Below are 27,693 nucleotides of genomic sequence, written 5' to 3'. Positions count from 1 at the left end.
TTTTATTTCCAAAATCAACCACAAATAATAATACACATTCAGAACATTACACTGGGCTAGTCATTTTTATTAACTCATGCTCTTGCAAGACATTTGTCCTGAGAAATTTCAAGATATATTGTCACAGTGGGGAGATGGGATTTAGGTTTTGAATGACTGTAGTAAAACATCAAAGTTCTAAGAGAAATGAAAGGGAATTCGGTTTACAAGTTAGTTAAAAATTGTTTGCTCTGTGATTGCAGAAGCTATACTGAAGGAAAGAAGAAAACATAAGATTATAAAGAAGTAACATGTGGTTGGACATGATACAGGTCCAGAGGACCAATAAAACACAGATGACTGAGCCTCCACTTATACATGCATTCTACACACGGAGAAAATTCAAACTGGAGTTGCAAGTGATTGATTTTGACCTGAGGTGAATTGAGGTTGATAACAGTTGTTTCAAAGCCTGAGGTGCTCAGTCAACAAACTCTGTGATGAAGAAAGCTTGGCAGAGAGGTCTGGGCCTCAGACATTCAGAGAATGGTGCATATCCCAGACGAGTCATTATTCTTCAAGTTATCAATCTCTTGATGAAGTTTCTTGCTCTCATTCTCGAATCCTTCCCTGAGAAATTTTTCCTGTTCCTAAAACAGAAATAGAAGCTGGACTCTGATCATGTTTCATGCTCCCCAACGTCTCACAAACTGTCCATTAGTCTCACAGACTCTCCATTAGTCCACTAAACCCTTGAGAATTCGGGTGTATTTCTTGAAGCCTTTTCCACCTTTAACATTCTCCTCCTCTGTCTCTTTGCTGTCCATATGTCTGTCTGTCTCAGTCTCTCTTTTGTCTTCTACAAAAGCTTATAAATGTTTTCCTTTGCTCTCTCCAGCTTTAGAAATGTAGTCTAACAGTTCTAAAACTCCAATAGCCAACAACCATCAGGTCCTGTTCTTACATCCTTTGACTCATGTAAAACACAGTTTTCTATCAAATCAACACCAGCTTGCCTGTACTTTCTTGCCTCATCTCTGAGCTGTGCAATGCAGACTCTCAAACACATAGAAGAAAGTGATGAAGATGAGCTCAAACAAAATGGAAGGTCACTACTTGAAGCTGGGCAGGTGTTCAATCAAGAAATTTAGTACATGCCCAATATGTTAGTGACAGAAAGAGGTGACATAAATATACCAAAGCAACTGTGATCTGCAGTTCTCACAGGATATTCTGAACCACTCTGGAGACTCAGCACACATGTAGAGGAATGCAGAATACTGCAAATGTGGTACTTAACCCATGAGCTTGAGTAGATAGATGGCTAGGGATGCTTCCAGAGACAAGGTCATCCTAGGTGTAGCAAAAATGAATTCCTTTGGGTTCCATTCAGTAGAGAAAATAAGCTGCATATTGTGTTAATTAGCTTACGTTTCATGGAATTACAGCATCCTCATCTAGCATACACACACACACACACACAGAGAGAGAGAGAGAGAGAGAGAGAGAGAGAGAGAGAGAGAGAGAGAGAGAGAAATAACAGTCTAGAATTATGAAATGGAAATACGTAGAAGATGCTTAAGCAATTCCTAGCCACTGTCTATGGACAGCCTAATAAAGAGTTTCATAAACTTTTCATAATAAAGAGTTTCAGCCATAAACAGCTCTTACTCACTAGACAGGGCTGGAGTTAAGCAGTGACAGGATGAAAATGTATCAGAGTTTCTGAACCATTTACTGTACTGCAGGAGTCTTCATTGCAAAGGTCTTACTTCTTAACCCAGGCTGATTATGAACTAGTCATCCTCCTGCATCAGCCTGCCTATTAACTTGCATTTTGATTTTCTCGGTTGACTTTAAGATTTATTTATGTCATTTTAAATGATGAGTGTTTTGCTTGTAATGTATGTAAATTCACTACATATATGCAGTGCCTGGAGAGGCCAGAGGAGGAGGTCCAATTTCCTGGAAATAGAGTTATGGGCTGTTGTAAACACTGTGTGGACACTGAGAACAAGACATGGCTCTTCTGTAAGACAGATAAATGCTCTTCACTACTAAAAATTTTTGATTGGGACACAGGAATGTACTGGGATGATATGGTGGATTACCTGAAGTTTAAGAGCTATGATGTTGTCCTGTTCTGCTCTTAACCTTTGCTGTTCCTCCTTCATCTTCTCAGTCAGCTGTTTCAGGTGCTCCTCGTAACTCTGTTCCTTCTGCTGCATCATCAGCTCAAACTTCTTCTGCTTATCTTCTAGCTCTCTGTTTGCAGCTTCAGCAGCTTCAGCCTTTATACGTTCCGCTGAGGAGGAGAAGCAAAGGATATAAAGATTAAACTTTATGAGTTTCTTTTGATTTTTAGCTCCTTTAAGATTTTCTCTTATCTTTGATAAAATTTCATGTGACAATTTCTGAATGGAATAGCCAATTAATAACAGATAATGGTGTATGCCAGTTAATAAAAGAACACCACGAATGATGCTTGAAATTCTTCCCCACAATTGAGGATTCCATGTGGACCAATACTACTAAATGTGTCAAGAGCTTCCATCATCTGGAGTGTCTTGAGCAGCTCTCACCTTCGACCTCCTTTGCTGCCTCCGTGAGTGACTGATCCGTCTTTAGAAGTGTTTCAACAACATCTTCCTTGGACTCAAAGTACTTTTTCAGCATTGCTTCTGCCTAGTAGTATAAAATAAGTTGGAGACAAGCCAATGTGTCTGTTAACTGTAGCAGTAAAATTTAAAACGGTGGCACCTGACCTGGCTTCTTCTTATGGGATTGCCATGTTCCTGACTAGACAAGGCCTGAAGCCAAGAGCAGTGTGCTTTCTCCACTGCTCAGCTCTGACCAAGGCTCAGGTTAGCTAGAATCACAAGCCCTGGCACCCACCAGACGCCAGTGTGGGAGATGGCTCTGCTATCTCCACAAAGGTTGGCTAAACCCCAGAATATCTGCCATGCCCATGGTACCCAGTAGAATGAAGAATCTTATGCTCAAAGATTATTCAATGTTTTTATATTTGGAAATACTCAATTAACAAGATGCCCACACAGTTAGAGTTGTTGCCCAATACCTAACCTTAAGATATAAATCGTTGCCTACGACTTTTCTTGACCCTTGCATGGTTCTCCATGGCTGCTACCTCTCTCATTCCTCTTCCTAGCTCCTCCTCTTCCTTCTCCTCCTTCCACTCTTTGCTCCTCCCACCTTAGCTCTTCGCAAATTACCAAGCCTTATTGTAAAATGTAGAGAGTAAAATATCCTGCTACAGTTAACTATCATTGATGTTAATTGATTTCAATCATTAATTGAACTGCTATGTAGCAATACAAATAGCTTCCTGCGTTAAATGGACCTAAAACTGACATAGAGAACTCCACACCCAAATCTGATCTTTTCCCAGCCTCATCTTTCAGTATGTCATAAACTCTATTGAACTAGTTTGTATCTTTGATCTCTTTTCTTATCTGCTTCACATATCTTATGTAACTTTGAGCTCACTGTGTCAGGTTTTTGCTTCCATAATGTAACATCAGCCTTTTGCTTGTCATCTGTTGCATCCAAATCTCACATGCCTACACTAGCCTCTGCTTAAATTACTGCTCCAGACTATTTATCTTGGAGTATCTAGAACTTTGCCATGTCACTTTGAGAATGCTCCTATTACTCAAATGCTCAAAGATGACTTTGTAGTTCATTCAAAAGGGCATCAGGCATTTTTCATTGTCCTCCAGGATGCTCCTTGTCTAGACTGTGATCTTTATATCTTGCTAATCTCTACTTTGTCAATTACCTTCCAGAAAATCAGGCCTCTTGCTACATGTAAAATATCCATTCATTTACTTTTATAGACTATTTCTGTTGTTTGAAATTTCTATCCCCTATATAGCCACTGGTCTTTCTAACATATTTGAGCAATTTGCTAATTTTTTCTACATACTCTATCAAAACAATAAATTACAGTATCTCCTAAAAATCTGGAATATTCATGAAATTAAATTCATATGAAAAGTGTATAATCAGAAAAGTCATAGTGCATCTTCATAATCGTAATAGGAGTTCGTGCACAATTCTTTTGTCCTTTTGTCCCTCCTTTTTGTTTTGGGGTATAAAGTTGAAGTAGAGCCTGACTCTCTTGCAGCTATCTTAGAGCAGGAACTCAGCCTGGAGATGGAGTTACTGAATTAATGAGCTGATGGAAAAGAGAGGAAGAACCCTGGGAACAAGTAGGTGGTAGAGCCATCACAGAGGCACTGTGTTCTTCCTACCTGACTTATTGACTAGAAGAAAAAGAAGAAATATCCAGTCATTTAAAATATTGTTATTTGTAGATAATACAAAGTCAAACTCAATGTTAAACTCTATTACCCATGTAGAGTAGTTTCTACCTAATGAATGCAGATGATACTGTCTGGCATTGCATTCAAGGTGTACTGCTCATTGGCAATGAGACTTGTACTTATTGTGCCTCATTTTCTGTTTCAATTTATATACACACTAATAGTAAGGCATGTTTTGTGTGGTAGTGTGAGAATTAAGAGATCCAGTTTCTGAAACGGGGAGAAGAATCTAAGTCCTAACTGCTATTACCACCATTATTACTTTTAATCATCTTGTCTCTTACAATCTGAGAAGGTCATGATTCACAAGGTGAAATAAATCATTTCAGATAATTAGATAACCAAATGGTTGAGTGAATGAATGAATTCCACAAACATTTTTAAGAGGTTCAGTTGTGTTTCCAAGAAGAAATCTGCTATCTGTCTCACAGTTGGCTGTCTGCCTAGATGAATGCAAGACAAGTCCACTCTCCATCAACACCATTGCATCTTCCTCATTCTCATTGGCATTTGGAAGAGATTCCTCACCAAGCCTTCAAAATGGTACCAACTTCTTGATTTACCTGGAGCCCCTTCCCAGGAGCCTGTTTATACTTTTTCTCTAGCTCTTGTTTCATCTGAAGGAAGTAGTAGTAACCTCCCGCTTTAGAAAATGTCCCTTGTTTTACTTCTTCTTCCAGAGGTCCAAAAATATCCTCCAGCAAATCTGAGCAACGAGCTGATGACACGTCCATGTTCTTTTTAACAAAGGCGTCTCGCTTGGCTACCAGCAGGTTCTAGGTAAGGAGAAAATCACAAGGATGGTTGAGAAAAGAGAGATAACACAGCAGACTACTGGAGAGTGTCTATGTGGGGTCAGGCTCTTCATCTTACTGTGAGAATCTTCCTAATTAGGGTGCTGCCTATAGAAACTGAAACTTCAAATTTGATTTCCTTAAGGCCTTTTTCCCTGTTTTCCTGCTACAGAGATATTTCCAGACCACAGGGATCACTTTTCAGGAGGGAAGCCTTTATCTATTCAAAGCTTTCATTGAAGGAACATTTAGAGGTAGGCAGGCCTGTGTGGACTTCCTGAACTCACCACTTTGTGGCTTCATGACATTTTGATTAATGAACTAAGGTTTCTTTGTCTATTAGGATGGAGTAACAACACCAGTCTTGGAGGTGTCTTATCAGACTGTGGGAAAAGCTTTACAAAAAAACCCGGGAAAGTGTAATGGGCTAAGTAATGCTCTTTAATATGGGAATATTCCTTTGTATTTCCTCACCATATAGCCAAGAAAATACTGAAGGTGATGTAAAGAGCATGTAAGTGTTTGGAAAGCATAGCAGAAGAGCAGTCTCTCCAAATGACATGAAGCACGTGCCTAAATGGCGGCTCTTTAATCTCCCGTAGATTAGAGAGTAATAAATTTTCTGTTCACATTGACTATGCTGTTTTATCAGAACATCTGAATGAAACCACATGTCCTTTGTAAAATTCTGCTTTGAAAATCTGAAAAGCATTGCCATTGGTTAAACAGCAAAACATCTTATGATTGGTTTATCATTACCAGTGGGAAACACAACAATGATGTTTTCCTTAATAATAAAAACTACACTAGGTTGAACTTGATAAAAACTTGAAGAATATAATAACATATAAAAAAAGCAAATAAATGATCCTTTGTAAATGCACGTGTGCAATTCCCTCAATGGCTAAAAACATGGCTCCCAGAAGAATCAAATCTTTCAATAATCATTGTAAATATGTGTAAAAAAATGCATCATTGAGTGTCACTTGGATACTAAAAAAACCATGCATCCCCCAAAGTGTCCATGTTTTTATTGCCTTATGATTTTGGGTACTACACCTACCCCTAGTTCTGTCTGGAACTTTTGGCCTACATCCTTGAAAGAATTCTTCAGGAAGACATGAATGGCCTCACTCTCAATAGGCCTGTGCATGTCCAGCAGTTCCTGGAGGGTTTCTGTGGGCATCTGGACCTTCTGATTCATCTGTTCCTCATAGTAGGTGATGGCCTTTTGTACTGCTGCTGAGTTCTCTATTTGGGCCAAAGTCAGGACTGCATTCTCCATGCAGGGGAGAGTCCCACTGCTGATGGCACTGACATAGGTCTGCACCAGGCTCTTTAGACCTACAAAAGACAAAGTTAAGAAAATGGCTGTCAGTTGGTAGAGAGATCACTCTACATACAATTTTTAGAATTCTCTAGGAAAAAGTAGGAATATAATAGTTTGTTAACCATGAGGAACAAAGGATATTAAATCCTTTGTTTGGTTGATTGGTTGGTTTTCAGAGCTCCTTCATTTGTTCAAAAGATAAATGTTGGATTCAGTGGCTTCTAGTACTGGGGAAGGAGAGCTACAATATTAAATCTGGTTCCTTTACTCACTCTCCTTCCTCTCTCCCTATTTCCTTTCTTTCCTCAAATTCATTTGTCCTTTCATTTTTAATCAATTAAAAAAAGAAAAAAAAGTCCAAAGTGAAAGCTTTGCCATTTCTGCTGACTTTTTTGTTGTGGTCTTTAAAATGGTGATTCCTTCTTGTCCTATCTCTGGACTATATGATAGATCAACCCAGATGCTCTCCCACAAAACTGCACATTGATGAAGAAATTATCTAGGTTTTCTCAGAGCTTTGTTGACTGATTAAAAACACCAAACTCCAGGTATTTGTCCTGCCCTTTGGAGTACCACAACATGTTGTATGCAGAACACTCAAGGAAGCTATGCATGTAGACTAAAAAGCTTTACCTTGTCTCCCTCAGAATCCATGCCTGCCATACCTTTATAGAGCTTAGAACCAATGATGATGTGCTTAAATCATGTCCCTGTGCTTTCAGGACACCATCCTTCCACACCTCTTCAATGGGATAATCTCTCTCTTCCACGTTCTTCTTTCAGTCAACAGACTCTTACTTTCTTGAAGTTGGAAAGTTGTGTTACACTCTGTGCCATTTTCTTCTAAGTTAGTATATCAGCTTTTGCCTTCTTTCTTTGTAGGTGATTTCAACCCATTCCCATCATTCCCTTACCCATAAGGTTAAAAAACAATACATTCTCTGCCCCCATGAACTGAAGTCCCACTGGCCTAGATCCCTGACTCCCAAGTAACAGCACCTTATGTTTTATTACTTATCTGAATTGTTATTTATCACTGTGAATTTTGGGTTTTATTTCTTTCTTTGTTTGTTTGTTTCCTTTTAAAATGTCTTGTGGCTATGTTGTGTTGGAATGAGGATGGAAGTCACATCTGTTTACTCCTCATTGTACTCAATAATTGGCTCCTTAAAGTCATTACTAAACATTTGGTTTGTACATGAAAGTTGCAGTCCTTAGTGTGAAACTCCATTAACATGGAATTTCTCTTGACTTTTATTAATCCTTTATATACATGGGAACAATGAGTGAGAGAAATAGGCTCATAGGGTTGAGTTATTTTCTAGTTATTTTCTCTTTTGATATTATAGACATGAGATAGTGAGAAATAGCTGTAGTTCCCCAGTAAATTCCACCATGTAATGTTTTCATGGTACACTTTCAGTGACATCAACTAATGATGTTAGGTCTGCTTGAAAGTGTCTCCCTGAGTATCCTCTACAGTGAGAAGAATAAAAGTCAAGGTCAGAAGTAAAAAGAATGACTTACGTGGCCCATTGACTATGATGCCACCAGACAGAGTCTTGACAGCAGAGTAGTTGAAGATGTATGAGGTAAATTCTGCAGTTTGTTCTACAAATTCACTACACAGCTGCTCCTCCGGCAGAGTCTCCAGTTTGCAGAGTTGCTTCCTTTGAGCAGGCCTGTCAAAGATGAAGCACTTCCTCTTTGGAAAGAACTTCCTGATGCACAGTCGAGGTTCATTAAAGCTTTTAGTGTTCTTATCAGCTCCTGCCAGAGTTAGAATTAAATGCAGTAAACTTCCAATAAATTATTTCTAAATATGAAACTTTCCAGTTCCATAAGTTTCACAAATCCTACATAATCTGGAGAATATATAATGAAAAATGAGTGATAGAAAAACATAAAGGAATGGGAGAAAACACCCTTTCTCTAAGAAGATGTAGCTTGTGAACTTTCAAAAGGAGTCCAAGTGATTCCATTAAGTTGTGTTTTTATTTTTTATAATAGTTAGGACAACACAGCTACAAACTACAGACCTTTGCCAACTGGGCAGAAATGACATTTATGAAATTGTTTTCTGTTTGTTTCTGAAATTCCAACATATCCAGGTACCTTTTTTCAGGGTCAATGAATGTTCCAGGTATTCATCAGCAGTGACCAGTTTTCCATTAACTTCCAGCTCCAGGGAGAAATCTCTCAGAGCCCACACAAAGGTTGGAAAGAAGCCCACAAAGTTAGCAGAGTCATCTATCCCACTCTGATCAGGTGAGGACTTTGACTTGATAAGATCAGTCAGCTCTGTCACATAGCTGACAAGGTCAGTTAAGAAAAGTACAGAAACAAGTTTATCATTTTATGATAAATATTCTACCAGTGCCTCCCCAAATTAATGTGGTTTTTTGGTTTTTGTTTGTTTAGCTGGGTTGGTCAGTTTTCCTCAATTTCACAGAACTAGAAATATTTGGGAGGAGTAATTACCTCAACTGATTAATTCTTCAATGAGAAGTTACCTCTATAAGCAAGGACTGTGAATATGTCTGTGGGGACATTTTCTCAATTACTAATTGATGCAGGAAGGCCCAGCCTACAGTGGGTGGTGTCTACCCTATGCAGGTAGTCCCAAGTTGTATAAGAAAAGTAGCCTAGCAAGCACATGAAGCAAGAACCGAACTCTCAAGATCTTTGCTCCAGCCTCTGCATCCTGGATTCTGCATTGGTTTCCTTGATAATAGACTGTAACATATAAGGTAAACAAACCCTTTCATCTCCAAGTTGTTTTGGGCCATAACATTCATCACAGAAACAGAAAACAAACTAGCACATTAGCTTACTCATTCACAGAATTCAACCATTCACCAACATCTACTGAGACTCTATATAAATTAGGCAATCCCAGGGAATAAATTATAAAATTAATGAAAGAATGCTACCAACATAGAGTTTATAGTGTAGCAGTTGGAAACAGAAACAAAAACAATAAATAAATTATTTCAAAATCTCAGATATTTACTACCACTTTGGTGTAGCAAATTGTCTTAGCTCAAAGAGTAGAGAATAAATCTAGTTAATTGACCTTCCTGTGCCTTCTGTGGTACTTGTTAGTAGAAATGTAAAAGAATTAGAGGAACCATCCATGAAAGCCCCAGTGAAGAGTCTGGAGAGATGGGTCAGTGGTTAGGAGCAGTTAGTGTTCTTGCAGAGGACCTGAGCTCACTTCCCAATACGGATGTCCAGTGGCCTACAACTTGGTGAAATTAAAGTTTCCGGAAATATGATCTTTCTAGGCTCAGCAAGCAGCTTATATGCACGAACACACACACACACACACACACACACACACACACACACACACACACACATACACACACACACACACAGATGTTGGGGTCTAGGAATTGCCTCACAAACCACATGAACACCAATCTCATTCAGACAGAGGTAGTTTATAGAGCATACACCCAAGAACTGGTTGGCCAGGAACTGAACCATGACATTGAGTTCAGATTCTACAGGATTTTAAGCCCTACATCTACAAACATCTGTGTCAAGCTGTTTCACCAGTCAAGATTTAGGGAAAGGGGAATTTCCTTAGGAACATGTCATTGCTGCATACTTATCCTTCTCCCATTGGATGTGGATTTAACTGTGCCAGGGAACAGGCCTTCTCTAATATTCATGTCTTAATTTGTCTAGCAGGATTGGACTTATGTAACATTTATGTCTTAACTTGCCAACCAAGATGTGTTACCCACATACATGTCTCTTTCTGTCAAATAGGATGTCAGATCCCAGCGAAGTCTTGGGAACTTATAGTTTACTAGACCCCAACTCAAAATGTAAGTCTTATTCCAAATAGTTTCTTATATTAGTGCAGCTGTCTCTCTTATGTTGGAGTTCAACCCAGGGGCAGCTTATATGGGCAAATACCATAACAGGTTATACATAGGTGCAAGAAATGTTGTTGGGTGGTTGGTTCAGGTCCAAGCTTATTGTTTATAAATATACAAAAAAGTTCTACCAACTTTTATCATAATTGGTTTCTAAAAATTTATAATTAATTTTTTTCATTCAAAAGTTTCCTAGTAACAGTAGAGACCAATGAGAAAGTTTCCTTATAATGGTAGACTATCTAGGTAACAGTTATCTAGGCCTTAATAACACAGTTAATACTAAGGAAATGAAACATTTGAAACTTCTATTTGGGTAACATTCCAGGTAGTAGTCAGAACCCCTGTGATAGAACAATATGAGTGTATCTAATATGTGTATGAACTCCACTGCATAGGGCATACACATTAAGGAAATAAGTGGCAGGATATATAAGTTTGAAGGCTAAAATAAGAAGTTTCAAGTTTGTTTTCTACTAAGTAGGAAGCCAGTGGTGGATTCTGAAAGTAGAGAAGGTAGATATGGCAGTATTGCATAAGGTCACACTGTTGGAATTCCAACTGACAGTTGAAACGGTCAGGAAAGAGTATTAGAACTAGAGACAATGTAGGCAAGATAGTGAGACTGGTCTAGGGAAATAGCTATGCTGATAAGAGATTTAAACATCTGTGAGCGAATACTTTCTAGGATGTGAAGGAAAGGATCAAGATGAGGTTTTGAGCAGAGCAACTTTGTGAAACATGTGGGAATGTGCTATCATGGGAAAGGTTGGAGAACGGTTTTTGTAAATTTTGAGATGAAATCATCTCTTAAAGATCTACATAGAGATAAAAAATGAATCTGTCACAGTTTTAAACAGAAATTTGATGGTGACTGAAATATAGGTGCTCAGAAACCCATCAGACAGAATACTGCTGCCTAGGGACTAAGAGGAGAGAATGAAGAAAGGTGCAGGAAGGGATGAGCTATGACATTCAGAGTCCTCAAAGGAAACAGACCAGTTAGCCAGAGAGTGGTGGGGGAAAATATTAGGAAATGATGAAGTTCTAGATCAAGAACCAATGGTTCTGAAGAGAAAAAAATTGATACTTGAAATGATGCTGAAAGAATCAGATAATCTGACTTCTGGTTGAGCATAAGGATACACAAAAAAATGCAGTATGATACCTGAGGTTAAGTTCATAGATACCCTGGTGGCATTGATACTAACATAGGGTTGGTAATTGAGAAAGAAAAAGAAGGAACGATACCAGGAGGAAGAACCAGGAGAGAATAGTGAAAGTCAGTGTCTACAGTTTACCAGTCTCCAAACACCAAGGAGTAAAATCTTCAGCAAAGAAGGTGGTGTGGACTAGGGGTTTGGTATAAGGAGGTGGTGTGGTTTGAGGGCACTGGCTTCAAAGGATGTCATGTATCCAATGCAAAGGATAAAAAAATTACCAAACTGTAGATTGGAGAACCATTGATGACTGATACTGGAGGTACAGACTAAAGAGCAATGACCAGCTCAGATCCCTTGATGAATTGCAAGATAAATATTACCTATAGTATCCAGAGGGCAGTCAGGATATTACTAATATTAAGAGATAATGATAATACTGATTATTGAGAACATGGGTTCTGAATCATGTTGAGGATTTAGACAATATTTAGACAAATATTGATGCAGACAGGGATTCTCTCAACAGCGTACCATTCTGTCTATGGCAATGTATGATGTAAGAAGTTTGAATTTTTTCTGCAAAGTGAGGCAAACTCATGTGATGAGTATCAAAGGATTTGGTTGTTTTTTTTTTTTTTTTTTTTTTTTTTTTTTTTTTTTGGTTTTTCGAGACAGGGTTTCTCTGTGTAGCCCTGGCTGTCCTGGAACTCACTCTGTAGACCAGGCTGGCCTCGAACTCAGAAATCCGCCTGCCTCTGCCTCCCAAGTGCTGGGATTAAAGGCGTGCGCCACCACCGCCCGGCAAAGGATTTGTTAATGAGAGACTTAATATTATGGTTCTTGCCTACCCATATACCTGATGTAATATCGAAACTGTTCTTTCTAGGTTTAGGACTATGCTAGACCACACACAAAAGGATACTGTAGCTGGTCCATAGCCTGCTGATTGATGGTTCCTATGCTATTGTAGATGAAGGTGCTGCTGAGGAGGACTGCCAAGGCAAAGATCCAGCAGTCGTTCTGGTTGTCACCCTACAGGTCAGTGAGTGAAGAAGAGTGACTAAGAGACTGTCCATCAACTCAGGTAGGCAAAAAAGCCTTTGTTTGTACCCCATCAGTTATGACATAAAAGGCAAGTCATTTCTACTACATAATAATTTTCTAGCTGTACAATGATTATATGACTCGTCAACTCATATTGTATAATTCAAATATGACAGTGTACATCCATTTATGTGAGAGCATGAAGCACATTCACACTTAAAATTCATAATGTTGGTCAGTTACTAAAATCTAAATTTGCATGCTGGTTTCACTCACAGAACATGTTGTATATGCTAAAGGCCATTTGAGTACTCGTGACAGTAAGGCCTTTCAATAAGACTTTTGTTTGTCTCAGACTGGGCAGAGTAGTAACTCGTGACCTTCCATAAACACTGATGTTGTTGAAGATCTTGCACTGTGATCCTTTTACAGTCCTTTGTGGAAGTGACCATTTTTTAAAAATATTTTTTAAGAATTCTTTGAGAATTCCAAACATTGTACTTTCATCATGGTCCCACATTGAATAGTCAGCCATGTTTCTGCCACATATAGGCAAGTTCAGGTTGATCACTAGAGTCTCAACCAAAATATTCTATTTTGATTAACAGAAAAAAAAGTGACTAAAATATCGTGAGCTATCCTTTAAAGGCCGATCCACAATACTTGGCTCTTAGACAAACTTGAAGAATAACACATTCATCGGATTTTTCAGAATCATAAATCCAGGAGTGGGGTGAGTAGTGTAAGGTTAATTATTGAGAAGCTACAAGTAGAATCTGAAAGATTTTTTTTACCTTCTCAACATCTTCAAGGCCCTCTGTGTCAAGCAGAACTAGGGTTTGCCCTGCCTTTTTGGGGTGAGGCACACACCACATCCAGATGCCCTTGGTGTGAGACTGCACAGTGGAGCCCAGGGAGAAGCCTGCAAGGCAGAATGAGCATGAGATGGGAAGGGGAGTAATGAAGGTGCTTCCTGATATTGAGTTAAAAGTTAACATAGTTACATTTGATAGAGTAGAACGACTTCAAATATTGATTGACCTACTAGCCTAGAAATAGCAAATTTGTAATATCTAATGTTGATCAATGTATTCATTTCTTAGAGCAAGATACTTGCTCCTCCTACACTGACAGTCTAGTCAATGTTTTATAATCCATCACTAAGGAAGTTAGCCAACTGGTGATGGTGCACACGTTTAATGCCAGCATTTGGGAGGCAGAGGCAGGAATATCTCCGAGTTCAAGGCCAGCCTGGTCAATAGAGCAAGTTCCAGGATAGCCAGGACTACAAAGAGACTTAGTCTCTAAAATAAAATTTTAAAAAAAGAAATGTAACTTTCTCAATGAATGTACTAATTCTTTCTCTAAAACACACCTGCAATAACTTTCAGTTGGAAAACAAAGGTACTGTTAAAAAATCCAGTGGGTGAAGATGGCTCAACAGTGAGAAATTTCACTGGTGGACAGATGGTATCCTTTCCTAGTCCTCCATATCTCTGACACTCTTTCCTCACATTTGCTTTTAGGATGCTGGTTACCTGAGTGAACGGAAGGAACCCAGCACAGCATTCCTGGTGGCACTCACCTGATCTCTTCCCAGCAAGCTTGTTCATCAGGTAGGATTTCCCTGTGCGGTAGAGGCCCACAATGGCCACAACCACCACAGGCTGGTTGATGGCAGACAGGATGCTCAGAGCCTCCTGGTTGATCACTAGCCTCCCCTCAGTGTTCTCAATGAGGCACATGGGTTTCAACATGTGGATCTCTGAGGCCATGTCCAGGGTGTTCTTTTTGTCTCTGAGGAGAAGATAAATTGGACCACAATTTGAAGTTCATAGATGACCAGAAAAGTTGTGTACTGAGTACAAAGTGCTGTAAATACTCAGCTTTGTCCACTCCAGTACCCTAAATACCCTGACTGTAGTGGCTGGCTGGGTTTGCAGCATTTTCACAACACTCCTAATGAGCCTTACACCTCTTCTGTTTCTTAAGTCAAGTTTTTACTAAGGCTCCTTCTCTGCTACCTGATCTAATCCAGAATCCCTGCTTTATCCTCACATCTCTTCAGCTTCTTCTCATCTTCAGTAGATCCTCGATCTTCCTTTATCCTCCATTCCCTTACATCTTAGAGGAGTATATAGCAGTTGTCTTGTAGAGTATCCTTCAATTAGATAATTTTCTAGTTTTTTCCTTAATGTTATCTTGAAATTCTACTGGTATATACATGGCAAGAAGGTTCCAGAACTGATATTATGCAATCGTTACTGATAACATCAGAGCAGGAATGATGTGGACATGACTTGCTCTGATAGTACTCTTTTAAATATGGTCTCTTGATTAAGGGGCTACCTTCCAAGAACTATCTAATGTTTTGTGATCAAATTTACCACTTGAACAGCAAATACTTAGAAAAAAATGTCTAGGGTTTAACCACCAGGGAAATGCAAGTGAAAAATGAATTGAGGTTCCATCTCACCCCACTGGGAATATCCTGCATAAAGAAAACAGATGGCAAGTGTTTCCAAGGGTGTGGGAATGAGAGTCTAATTCATTGCCCGTGGTAATGTAAACTTCTGTGGCTGCAGTAGAAAGTAGTATGGAGGAGGTTCCTCAGAAATGATTAGAACTAATAAATGACCAAATACTGCTCTCTCTCTCTCTCTCTCTCTCTCTCTCTCTCTCTCTCTCTCTGTGTGTGTGTGTGAGTGTGTGTGTGTGTGTGTGTGTGTGTGTGTGTGTGTGTGTAGGCATAGATGTATACAAGTAGGTATGATATTTAGAAACCTGCACCCTGTACAGCTTGTTCCCGGGCAGCCACTATGTTCCAGCTGCTCCTTGGCTCTGACCAGGACTCCAGCTAGCTAAATGCACAGGCCCTGGCACCCACAAGACACCAGTGTGCGGGATGACTCTGCCAATCTCCCACGCTGACAGGAGCCTGATATGGCTGTCTCCTTAGAGGTCCCCCAGAGTCTGACATACCCAGAGGCAGATACTCACAGCTAACCATTGATCTGATCAAGGGTTCCCAATGGAGAAGTTAGAGAGAAGACTGAAAGCTGAAAGGGTTGATGGCCCCATGAGGAGAACAGCAATACCAACCAACCAGAGCTCCCCAGGTTCTAAACCACCAGCCTAGGAGCACATAGGGAGGGACCCATGACTCCAGCTGTATATGTAGGGGAGGATGGCCTTGTTGGGTATAAGTGGGAAGGGAGATCTTTGGTCCCATGAAGGCTGAATGCTGAGTGGGGGGGAATCTGAGGGTGGGAAGGTGAAAGTCGGGGGTAGGTGGGGGCACACCCTCATAGAAGCAGGAGGAGGGGGGGTGGGATAAGGAAATCCTGGGTGGTGGGGAGAATGGGGTAAGAGGATAAAATTTGAAATGTAAATATAATATCCAATAAAAAAAAGGGGAAAAAGGAAAAGTTGTTAGAACCAACATCTTTAATAAAATGTCATCCCTCTAAAAAATTATCTTGATACTAAAATTTGTTTTGAGAATTGTATATTGCCAAATACACAGCCTTGGTGAATCTACTCATCATGCAAGCTGAGCAGACCTGCTCAAACCTCTGATGTCCTGGAATTCCATCTGGATGCAGTGAAGACACGGTGTCAGAGGCTTATCAATTTACTCTTCCTCCTGCCCCTCTTCTAATATCTCAATGCCCGTAATCAGCTTGAAGAAGTAAATGAAGAGTCATCGCCCCTATTCCCTGGGCTTGGGGACTCAGGTGGTAAATATTGGGCTGTCTTTCTAGGGTAAAGTAGTGGTTTTATTGGAATAGGGAGGATTAGCTAGGATTTATTTCATAGCCATAACCTATTGGTAGAAATCGGTATAATTGTTATCAAGATGAAATTATAATTTCTTAAATGGTACAAAATTTACTTTGATTTCAAATTTAAGGTTTTCATTGGTACCAGCTTCTTACTGACATAAAAGTGAGATGAATATTGTTACTCTCATAGGCATTGTGCCTGTAAATCACATTTAGGAATACACAGCTTAGACTCAGTCATTCTTTAACTTTTTTTAACTGATTTGAGATGGTTAGCCTGTGCGTTAAGGGCCTATAGCAAATTCATGGCTTGGAGTTTATTGTTAGGGTATTTTCTATATTTTATTTAGAAATAGCTGAGAGGAGTTAACAGACAACAGTCGAGATTGCCTTACATGGATAGTTGGTTTTCAAAATATCAGAATTCCACAGAATTGACATTACAAACATTTCTGTATTAATGTTCATTTTGATTAGAGACCTGTCTGCTCCTGACAGCTTCCTGTTGTGGATTCTAAGAAGCAATTGAGCATCTTTGGAGTTACTACAGTTTTGGTGAGACAGCCACTAGGAAAGAATTGCCTCTTTCCATCTACAGACAAATTGCTGTCCAGAAAAGGACACACTTGCAGAATAGTCGACTGATTATATCTGCCTAGACAGAGTAATCGGCCCTTAATAATTCTGCATCACTAAGGTCTGTCAGATGATCCTGGGCCAGAAGGCTGAAGAACAGATGCTCCAACGTTTTGTAGTATAGGGACTGTCCAGGTGTTCGGCGGTCTCTATAAATTGGCTAAGTTTTAGAAGCTATGCTTTGTGCTTCCCACAATTATAGTTAACTCAGTCATTCTGGATTTCTGACGGGGTTGAAAACTTATAGTCTCATAGCCAATCCTGGCTATTTACTTTGAGAGAAAAGATTTGAGTGGATGGTTTTCAGCTGACATGCATTCTAAAGCCAAGAAAAAAGCCAGGTTCAGAACTAAGTGTTTTAGTTAGGAGAGATAACAGAGGATCTGGTTAGTCAACAAAATGATGGACTGGGTATTAGGACTATCTTGTAACTCACTGGTACAAATTGGTATAATTATGCTCTAATTGTATTTTGAGAGAAAAGTGTTATTTTAATAGGAAGGGTGACATGTAGGAGGAGCTAAGGTGGGAGGAGTACCAAGAGGAAGAGAAGGAGTAAGGAGAGGAGAAGCTAGGTGGTGAGAGAAAGAAAGAGAGAGAAGGGGGGGGGGACATGGAGGCAGATGTTCACGTGTCTCCACCAGTCAAAGATAGTTGATATATCTAGGTTAGGTATTGGGTTACACTTCTGATTGAGCATTACCAAACTTATAAAGCCTTTGATTAACATTTTTAAAAAAAATTGTATAAAAACAAAAAAGAAAAGGAAGCATGGGATAGGGGTTTTCTAGGGAGGGGAAATGGGGAAAGGGGATGGCATCTGAAATGTAAATAAAATATCCAATAAAAAAAAATTGTAGGGCCCGGATACCAGTGACTTGAGCAGTCTCCCAGCCAATCTGTTCCCCTTTGGAAACTGAGTTCAGAGGCACCCTAGGGAGGGCACGGATCACAGAGCAGAAGGTAGGAGAACCCGCCCACAGCCCTAGGCTTTAGAAGCACAACTGGCAGTAGGGAGCCCCCCAGAGAACACCTGGCAGCCAGACCCTGCCCCTGTGGAGAACCATGCCCCTTCTGCCTCTGGCCCGGATACCAGTGGCTGGAGCAGTCTCCCAGCCAATATGTTCCCCTCTGGAAACTGAGTTCAGAGGCACCCTAGGGAGGTCACAGGTCACAGACCACAGAGCTGCAGAAGCACCCAAGAGAGGTCAAAGACCATAGAGCTGCAGGCATCCTAGTGAGGACACGGCCCACAGAGCAGCAGAGCAGGGGACACCATATCCCAAAACATCCTAGAGGAGCAACTACATTCAGAACAGCAAACACCTAGCTGGTCTACCACTGTGGAGACTCCATATCCTGAAATATCCTAGAGGAGCCACTGAACCCAGAGCACCTGGACTCAGGATCATAGAGTCATCCGTACCCCAAGGAGTTCTGATACAACCAAGATAACTGGAAAGGCAGACTCCAGTCAGAACCAGTGAGTATGAGTAGAACTACAGCTAACCAAATGGCGAAAGGCAAGCGCAGGAATGTAAACAACAGAAACCAAAGTTACTTGGCTCACCAGAACCCAGTTCCCCCACCATAACAAGTCCTGAACACCACATCACACCAGAAAAGCAGGACCCAGAATTAAAATCACTTCTCAGGATGATGTTAGAGGACTTTAAGAAGGTCATAAATAGTGCTCTCAAAGAATTTGAGAACACAGGTAAACAGGTAGAAGCCCTTAAAGAAATGCAAGAGAACACAACCAAACAGATGAAGGAATTAAACAAAACTGTCCAGGATCTAAAAATGGAAGTAGGAGCAATAAAGAAATCTCAAAAGGAGACTACTCTGGAGATAGAAAACCTAAGAAAAAGACCAGAGGTCATAGATGCAAGCATTACCAACAGAAAACTAGAGATAAAAGAGAGAATCTCATGTGCAGAAGACACCATGGAAAACATCGACACAACTGTCAAAGAAAATGCAAAATGCAAAAAGCTCCTAACCCAAAATATACAGGAAATCCAGGACACAATGAGGAGACCAAACCTAAGGATAATAGGTATAGATGAGGGTGAAGACTACCAACTTAAAGGGCCAGTAAATATCTTCAACAAAATTATAGAGGAAAACTTCCCTAACCCAAAGAAAGAGATGTCCTTAAATATACAAGAAGCCTACAGAACCCCAAATAGACTAGACCAGAAAAGAAATACCTCCCGTAATATAATAATCAAAACATCAAATGTACAAAACAATGAAAAAATACTAAAAGCAGTAAGGGAAAAAGGTAAAGTAACATATAAAGGCAGACCTATAAGAATTACACCAGACTTCTCACCAGAGACTATAAAAGCCAGAAGATCCTGGAATGATATCATACAGGCCGTAAGAGAACACAAATGCCAACCCAGACTACTTTACTCAGCAAAACTCTCAATCAATATTGATGGAGAAACCAAAATATTCCATGACAAATCCAAATTTACACAATATCTTACAACAAATCCAGCCCTTCAAAGGATTATTGGTGGAAAACTCCAACACAAGGAGGGAAACTACATCCTAGAAAAAGCAAGAAAGTAATCTTCTAACAACCCTAAAAGAAGGTAGCTATACAAACATAATACCACTGCCAATAACAAAAAAAAAAAAAACAAGAAACAACATTCATTTTTCCTTAATATCTCTTAATATCAATGGACTCAATTCTCCAATAAAAAGACATAGACTATCAGATTGGATACATAAACATGACCCAACATTCTGCTGCATACAGGAAACACACCTTTGTGAAAAAGAAAGACACTACCTCAGAGTAAAAGGTTGGAAAACCATCTTCCAAGCAAATGGCCCCAAGAAACAAGCTGGAGTAGCAATTCTCGTATCAAATAAAATCGTTTTTCAGCCAAAAATAATCAAAAAAGATAAAGAAGGACACTTCATATTCATCAAAGGAAAAATGTACCAAGAGGAACTTGCAATTCTGAACATCTATGCTCCAAATGCAAGGGCATCCGCATACATAAAAGAAACTTTACTAAAGCTTAAGGCATACATTGCACCTCACACAATAAAATTGGGAGATTTCAACACCCCACTCTCAGCTATGGACAGATCATGGAAACAAACTAAACTGAGACACAACAGAACTAACAGAAGTTATGAACCAATTGGACTTAACTGACATCTATAGAACATTCTATCCTAAAACAAAAGAATATACCTTTTTCTCAGCACCTCATGGTACCTTCTCCAAAATAGACCATGTAATTGGTCACAAAATAGGCCTCAACAGATACAAAAGATTGAAATAATCCCTTGTACCCTATCAGACCACCATGGACTAAGACTTATCTTTGACTTGGACAAAAACAACTGAAAGCCCACATACACATGGAAACTGAACAATTCTCTACTCAATGATAACTTTGTCAAGGAAGAAATAAAGAAAGAAATTAAAGACTTTTTAGATTTAAATGAAAATGAAGACACATCATATCAAAATTTGTGGGACTCCATGAAAGCAGTACTAAGAGGAAAAATCATAGCTCTAAGTGCCCACAAAAAAATGGAAAGAACGTACATTAATAAACTGACAGCACACCTGAAAGCATTGGAACAAAAAGAAGCTAATATACCCAAGAGGAGTAGACGACAGGAAATAATCAAACTCAGGGCTGAAATCAACCAAGCTGAAACAAAATGAACTATACAAAATATCAACAAAACCAGGAGCTGGTTCTTTGAGAAAATCAACAAGATAGACAAACCCATAGCCAGACTAACCAAAGGGCACAGAGACAGTACTCAAATTAATAAAATCAGAACTGATAAGGGAGACATAACAACAGAAAAAGAGGAAATTAAAAAATACTCAGATCCTACTACAAAGGCCTATACTCAACAAAATTGGAAAATCTGGATGAAATGGACATTTTTCTAGATAGATACCAGGCACCAAAATTAAACGAGGAGCAGATAAATCATCTAAACAGTTACATAACCCCTAAAGAAATAGAAGCAGTCATTAAAACCCTCCCCACCAAAAAAAGGCCAGGACCAGATGGTTTTAGTGCAGAATTCTATTAGACCTTCAAGGAAGACCTAATACCAATTCTCTTCAAACTATTCCACAGAATAGAAAGAGAAGAAACAATACCCAATTTGTTCTATGAAGCTACAATTACGCTCATACCTAAGCCTCACAAAGACCCAACAAAGAAGGAGAACTACAGACCAATCTCTCTTATGATTATTGATGCAAAAATACTCAATAATATTCTCGAAAACCGAATCCAACATCACATCAAAGCAATCATCCATCATGATCAAGTAGGCTTTATCCCAGGAATGCAGGGATGGTTCAATATTCGGAAATCCATCAATGTAATCCACTACATAAATAAACTCAAAGAAAAAAACCACATGGTCATCTCACTAGATGCTGAGAAAGCATTTGACAAAATTCAACATCCCTTCATGTTAAAAGTCTTGGAAAGATTAGGAATTCAAGGTCCATACCTAAACATAGTAAAAGCAATATACAGCAAGCCAGTAGCCAACATCAATCTAAATGGAGAGAAACTTGAAGCAATCCCACTAATATCAGGTACCAGACAAGGCTGCCCACTCTCACCCTACCTATTCAATATAGTACTGGATGTCCTAGCTAGAGCGATTAGACAACAACAGGAAGTCAAAGGGATAAAAATAGGAAAGGAAGAAGTCAAAATCTCACTATTTGTGGATGATATGATAGTATACTTAAGTGACCCTAAAACTTCCACCAGAGAACTCCTAAACCTGATAAACAACTTCAGTAAAGTGGCTGGATATAAAATCAACTCAAACAAATCAGTAGCCTTCCTATACTCAAAAGATAAATAGGCTGAGAAAGAAATTAGGGAAAGGACACCCTTCACAATAGTTACAAATAATAAAAAATATTTTGGAGTGAATCTAACTAAGCAAGTGAAAGATCTGTATGACAAGAACTTCAAGTCTCAGTAGAAAGAAATCAAAGAAGATCTTAGAAGATGGAAAGATCTCCCATGCTCCTGGATTGGCAGGATTAATATATTAAAAATGGCCATCTTACCAAAAGCAATCTATAGATTCAATGCAATCCCCATCAAAATTCCAAATCAATTCTTCATAAAGATAGAAAGAGCAATTTGCAAATTTATTTGGAACAACAAAAAAACCCAGGATAGCAAGAAATATTCTCAAAAACGAAAGAACTTCTGGGGGAATCACCATCCCTGACCTCAACCTATACTACAGGGCAATAGTAATAAAAACTGCATGGTGTTGGTACAGAGACAGGCATGAAGATCAATGGAATAGAACTGAAGTTCCAGAAATGAGCCCACATACTTATGGTCACTTGATCTTTGACAAAGGAGCTAAAACCATCCAGTGGAAAAAGGACAGCATTTTCAGCAAATGGCGCTGGTTCAACTGGAGGTCAACATGTAGAAGGATGCAAATCAATCCATTCATATCTCCTTGTACAAAGCTCAAATCCAAGTGGATAAAAGACCTTAACTTAAAACCAGATACACTGAAACTAATAGAAGAGAAGGTGGGAAAGACCCTTGAATACTTAGGCACAGGGGAAAAGTTCCTGAACAGAACACCAATGGCTTATGCTCTAAGATCAAGAATTGACAAATGGGACCTCATAAAATTGCAAAGCTTCTGTAGGGCAAAGGACATTGTCAATAAGACAAATAGGCAACCAACAGATTGGGAAAAGATCCTAACCAATCCTACATCCTATAGAGGGCTAATATCCAAGATATACAAAGAACTTAAAAATTAGACTCCAGACAACCGTATAACCGTATCAAAAAATGGGGTACAGAGCTAAACAAAGAATTCTCAACAGAGGAAACTCTAATGGCTGAGAAGCACCTTAAGAAATGCTCCACATCCTTAGTCATCAGGGAAATGCAAATCAAAACAATCCTGAGATACCTCCTCACACCAATCAGAATGGCTAAGATCAAAAACTCAGGTGATAGTAGATGCTGGTGAAAATTCGGAGAAAGAGGAACACTCCTCCATTGCTGGTGGGATTGCAAGCTGGTACAACCACTCTGGAAGTCAGTCTGGCAGTTCCTCAGAAAACTGGACATAGCATTACCTGAGGATCCAGCTATAGCACTACTGGGCATATACCCAGAAGATGCTCCAACATATAATAAAGACATATGCTCCACTATGTTCATAGCAGCCTTATTTATAATAGCCAGAAGCTGGAAAGAACCAAGATGTCCCTCAACAAAGGAATGGATACAAAAAATGTGGTACATCTACAAAATGGAGTATTACTCAGCTATTAAAAATAATGAATTCAAGAAATTTTTAGGTAAATGGATGGATCTAGAAACTATCATCCTGAGTGAGTTAATCCAATCACAAAAGAACACACATGGTATTTACTCACTGTTAAGCAGATGTTAGCCCAAAAGCTTGGAATAGCAAAGACTCAACCCGCAGACCACATGAAGCTCATGAAGAAGGAAGACCAAGATGGGATGCCTCAGTTCTACTTAGAATGAGTAACAAAAATGCTCAAGGGAGCAAATACGGAAACAAAACATGGGACAGAAACTGAAGGAGGAGCCATCAGGAGACCATTCCACCTGGGTATTCATCCCATGTACAGCCACCTAAGCTAAACACTGTTGTGGATGGCTGGAAGTGCATAATCTGAGGAACATGATATAGCTGTCTCCTTAGAGGTCTGCCAAAGACTAACACACTCAGAGGACTATGCTCACAGTTAACCACTGATATGATCAGGGGTTTCCCAATGGAGAACTTAGAGAGAGGACTGAAGGAGCAGAAAGGGTTTGTGACCCCAGGAGAAAAGCAACAATACCAAACAACCAGAGCCCCCCAGGGTCTAAACCACCAGCCTGGGAACACATAGGGAGGGACCCAAGACTCCAGCGGTATATGTAGGGGAGGATGGCCTTGTCGGGCATAGGTGGGAGAGGAATTTCTTGGTCCCATAAAAAAAATAAACATAGAGTGGGGGGGAATGTGAGGGTGGGGAGGGGATGGGGGGGTAGGTGTGGTCACTGCCTCATAGAAGCATGAGGAGGGGGATGGGATAGGAGGTTTCTGGGTGGTGGGAGGAAGTAGGGTAAGGGGATAAAATCTGAAATGTAAATATTACACCAAATTTAAAAAGGGGGGGGGAAAGAAAAGCTGTTAGAACCAACATCTTTAAAAAAATGTCAGCCCCCTTGGGGGCTTCCTATTAATATAAAAGTGAGATGAATATTGATACTCTCATGGGCATTGTGCCTGTATAACACATTTGGGAATACAAGGCCTAGACCAAGTCCTTCTTTAATTTTTTTAACTGATTTGGGATGGTTAACCTATGAGTTAAGGACTATAGCAAATTCATGGCTTTGAGTTTATTGTTAGGAGGTTTCCCATATTTTATTTAGAAATAGCTGAGAGGAGTGAACAGACAACAGTCCAGGTTACCTTACATGGATAGTTGGTTTTCAAAACATCAGAAGTCCATAGAATTGATGCTACAAATATTTATATATTAATGTCCATTCTGATTAGAGACCTGTCTGCCCCTGACAGCTTCCTGTCTTGGATTCTAAGAAGAAATTGAGCATCCTTGGAGTTACTCCAGTTGTGTGGTGACAGCCACTAGGCAAGAATTGCGTCTTTCCATCTACAGACAAATTACTGTCCAGAAAAGGACACACATGCAGAATAGTCGACTGATTATATCTACCTAGACAGAGTAATCAGCCCTTAATAATCCTGCATCACTAAGGTTTGTCAGATGACTCTGGGCCAGAAGGCTGAAGATTTGATGCTCCAACGTTCGGTAGTATAGGGGCTTTTCAGGTGTTCAGTGGTCTCTATTAATTGGCTAACTTTTAGAAGCTATGTTTAGTGCTTCCCAAAATTTCAGTTAACTCAGTCATTCTGGATTTCTGATGGGGTTGAAGACCTATAGTCTCATAGCCAATCCTGGCTATTTACTTTGAGGGAAAAGATCTGAGTAGATGGTTTTCAGCTGACATTCATTCTAAAGCCATAAAAAGAGCCAGGATCAAAAGTAAGTATTTTAGTTAGAAGAGATGACAGAGGGTCTGGTTAGTCAACAGAATGATGGACTGGGTATTAGGACTATCTTTTACCTCACTGGTACAATTAGGAATAAGTATGGTCTAATTGTATTTTGAGAGAAAAGTTTTACTTTAACAGGAAGAGTGATATGTAGGAGGAGCTAAGTGGGAAAGAGTATTGAGAGGAAGAGATGGAGTAAGGAGAGAAGATGAAGGAAAGGAGAAGCTAGGTGATGAGAGAAAGAGAGGGGGGCATGGAGGCAGATGTTCACAGGTCTTCACCAGTCAAAGATGGTTTTTATATCTAGGTTGGGTATTGGGTTACGCTTCTGATTGAGCATTACCAAACTTATAAATCCTTTGATTAACATTTTTTAAAAAATTGTTTAAAAGCAAAAAGGAAAGGGGGGGCATGGGACAGGGGTTTTGTAGGTAGGGGAAATGGGGAAAGGGGATGGCATCTTAAATGTAAATAAAATATTAAATAAAAAAAGAATTGTAAAAAAAAACTCACATGGAGTATATTCATCACTTTAAGGTGAACCAGTATCTTCTGGAACACGATACGATTATTCAACTCATGAAGTCACAGTACCTGTGGCTGCCTATTAAAAACCCACATAAAGCAGAGTGGTTGGTGGCACACACCTTCAACTCAACACTTGGGAAGCTGAGGCACATGGATTTCTTAGGTTGAGGACAGCCTGGTCTACACAGTGAGTTCCAGGACAGCCAAAGCTACAGAGAGAAACACTTTCTTGAAAATAAAACAAAAGAAAAAAAAAGCTGCATAGAATCAAGCAGTCAAAATTCTATCATAGATCAATGAGCAGCTCAGGAAGGCCCATGCATAACTGAGATGATTTTGGCAGTTAATGGCTGAGAGAGAACCCAGTGTCGGTTTTCTTGAGTGATATGGCCCCTGGCAAGTTACCCAAACTCCACTAGGTGGCCTTATGTCCACACCTGAATGAACTGCAGTAACTTGACTCAATGAGGTCAGGAAACTGGGGAGAAGAGAGTGGGGATGATGGATAGAGGAGACGGAGGAAAGAGTAGGGAATATATACAATCAAAACACATGACATACATGATGTTCTCAAGGAATTAATTATATATATGTATATATGTATAATTATTTTATATATATTATATATAATATATACTTAAATATATATTGGATATATATACTCAAAATATATTCAAAATATATATAGATATATATTCAAAATAGTATACACAAAGATTTTTATAGCTTCCTAGATTGTCAACAGGAGAACTATCTCTGTTTTCAAATTCCAAGCAGCCTAACTTACTTAGGTAGACACTGGAAAGAAATTCGAGGATTTTGTCTGAGTTTCATTAGACAGTAAAGATTATCTACAATGGTTCTGAGGAAGCAATAAGAACCTCAAAACACTTATGCCCTCAGTGTAAACTCTTCTTTACCAGAGTTTAATTAATTTTCCATAATAGAAACAGGAGCATTTAGGGTAAAGCCTGCCTCTCTCAACCAGCTCTGCCCCATCAAATCTGTCTCTTTCAGCCTCCTCTTGTTAGGGTAAACCAGCAGCAGTCTGGTAAACACTTTTCCAGCCCTGCCTCTGTCTTACCTGAGGTGAAATCCTTTAGAGAAGAAGTCTTTCACTGCCTGACAGCTTTGCTTCAGGGTCTGGCTGCAAAGTGCTCTTTCCTCTCTCACAGGACTTGGGTCCTGTTGTATTCCAAGAAGTTCTGGAGTTTCCCAGGAGAACTTGTGAGGAGTTAGCTCTTTAATAGAACAATGCTTAAGAGGATGGAAGTGAAAATAAAAAAATTCCTCACTGGGCAGGGGGTGGAAGGATTATTCTACCACCATGGAGGGAGTGAGGGCTATGCTCCTGGGAGGAGGATCTGTGAGAGTTCTCAAGCAGAGATTAATAAATGGTGCAGTTTTTACACCACAGTTCTTGTGGGTGTTGAAAATGCAAGGTGATGTGCTTACTGAAGAGGGTGTGGTTTTAAAATCTTTCTGTTATGTTTCCTTCCTTTGTTGTCTGTTAATGTTTGTTTTGTGAAGTTGCCAGTCCCACTCTGTTACACAAAGTTAGCAAGAGACTGTGCAATTCAGAACTGAACATGAATCATTGAAAAACCTTTTCACTATACTGTGAAAGAGTAAAGATTGTAAAGAAAAAGGTTAGAATCAGAGGGAACAGTGAGGGAGGAAGGAAGGGGGGGGGGCAACCAAGAGAAAAGGGGAGGGAGGAAGGGAGAGACTAAAGGAGGGAAAGAGGGAGGGGCAAAATCACTGAAAGTGAAAGTGAATCTGAGTTCCTTTAAACATATCAAATGCTGGGAAATCAGCTGGCTAGTTTTTTGTTCCTTTGTCTTTTGAAGTAGAATAATCTCTGTTAACATTATATACAATCTCAAACTAATTTTAGCACCACTTGAATATTTGTCAGTCATGTGGATTTTAAGGGTAAACAAAAGGGATTTTGGGGGGTTTCTAAGCTTAAAGGGGTGGGGATTGCAGTCTTCTTTTGTAATATGTTTCCTTAGAAACAAGTGAGTCAGAGTCCTGACCCTAAACTACTAAGTGTCAATAACATGTCTCAGAGGCTGAGGGA

General features: G+C 39.5%; 1 protein-coding gene across 1 annotated transcript; it reads right to left on the bottom strand.

Annotated features, from left to right (window-relative positions):
- LOC117706914 (guanylate-binding protein 2-like) lies at positions 1-27,046 on the bottom strand. Its single transcript, XM_034500086.2, has 11 exons — positions 26,695-27,046; positions 14,132-14,343; positions 13,341-13,468; positions 12,425-12,534; positions 8,565-8,761; positions 7,977-8,219; positions 6,183-6,463; positions 4,889-5,101; positions 2,562-2,664; positions 2,091-2,284; positions 1-629 (listed from the first exon to the last, which is right to left on the bottom strand). Exons 2-11 carry the CDS (start codon positions 14,319-14,321, stop codon positions 519-521), a joined length of 1,770 nt encoding a protein of 589 aa, XP_034355977.1. The 5' UTR covers positions 14,322-14,343; positions 26,695-27,046; the 3' UTR covers positions 1-518.
- Between the last annotated feature and the right edge of the window lie 647 nt (positions 27,047-27,693).

The sequence above is a fragment of the Arvicanthis niloticus genome, chromosome 4, assembly GCF_011762505.2.
Source record: "Arvicanthis niloticus isolate mArvNil1 chromosome 4, mArvNil1.pat.X, whole genome shotgun sequence".
Taxonomy (NCBI): Eukaryota; Metazoa; Chordata; class Mammalia; order Rodentia; family Muridae; genus Arvicanthis; species Arvicanthis niloticus.
Note: the sequence above shows the minus strand (reverse complement) of the source record. Positions and strands in the feature narration are given on the sequence as shown.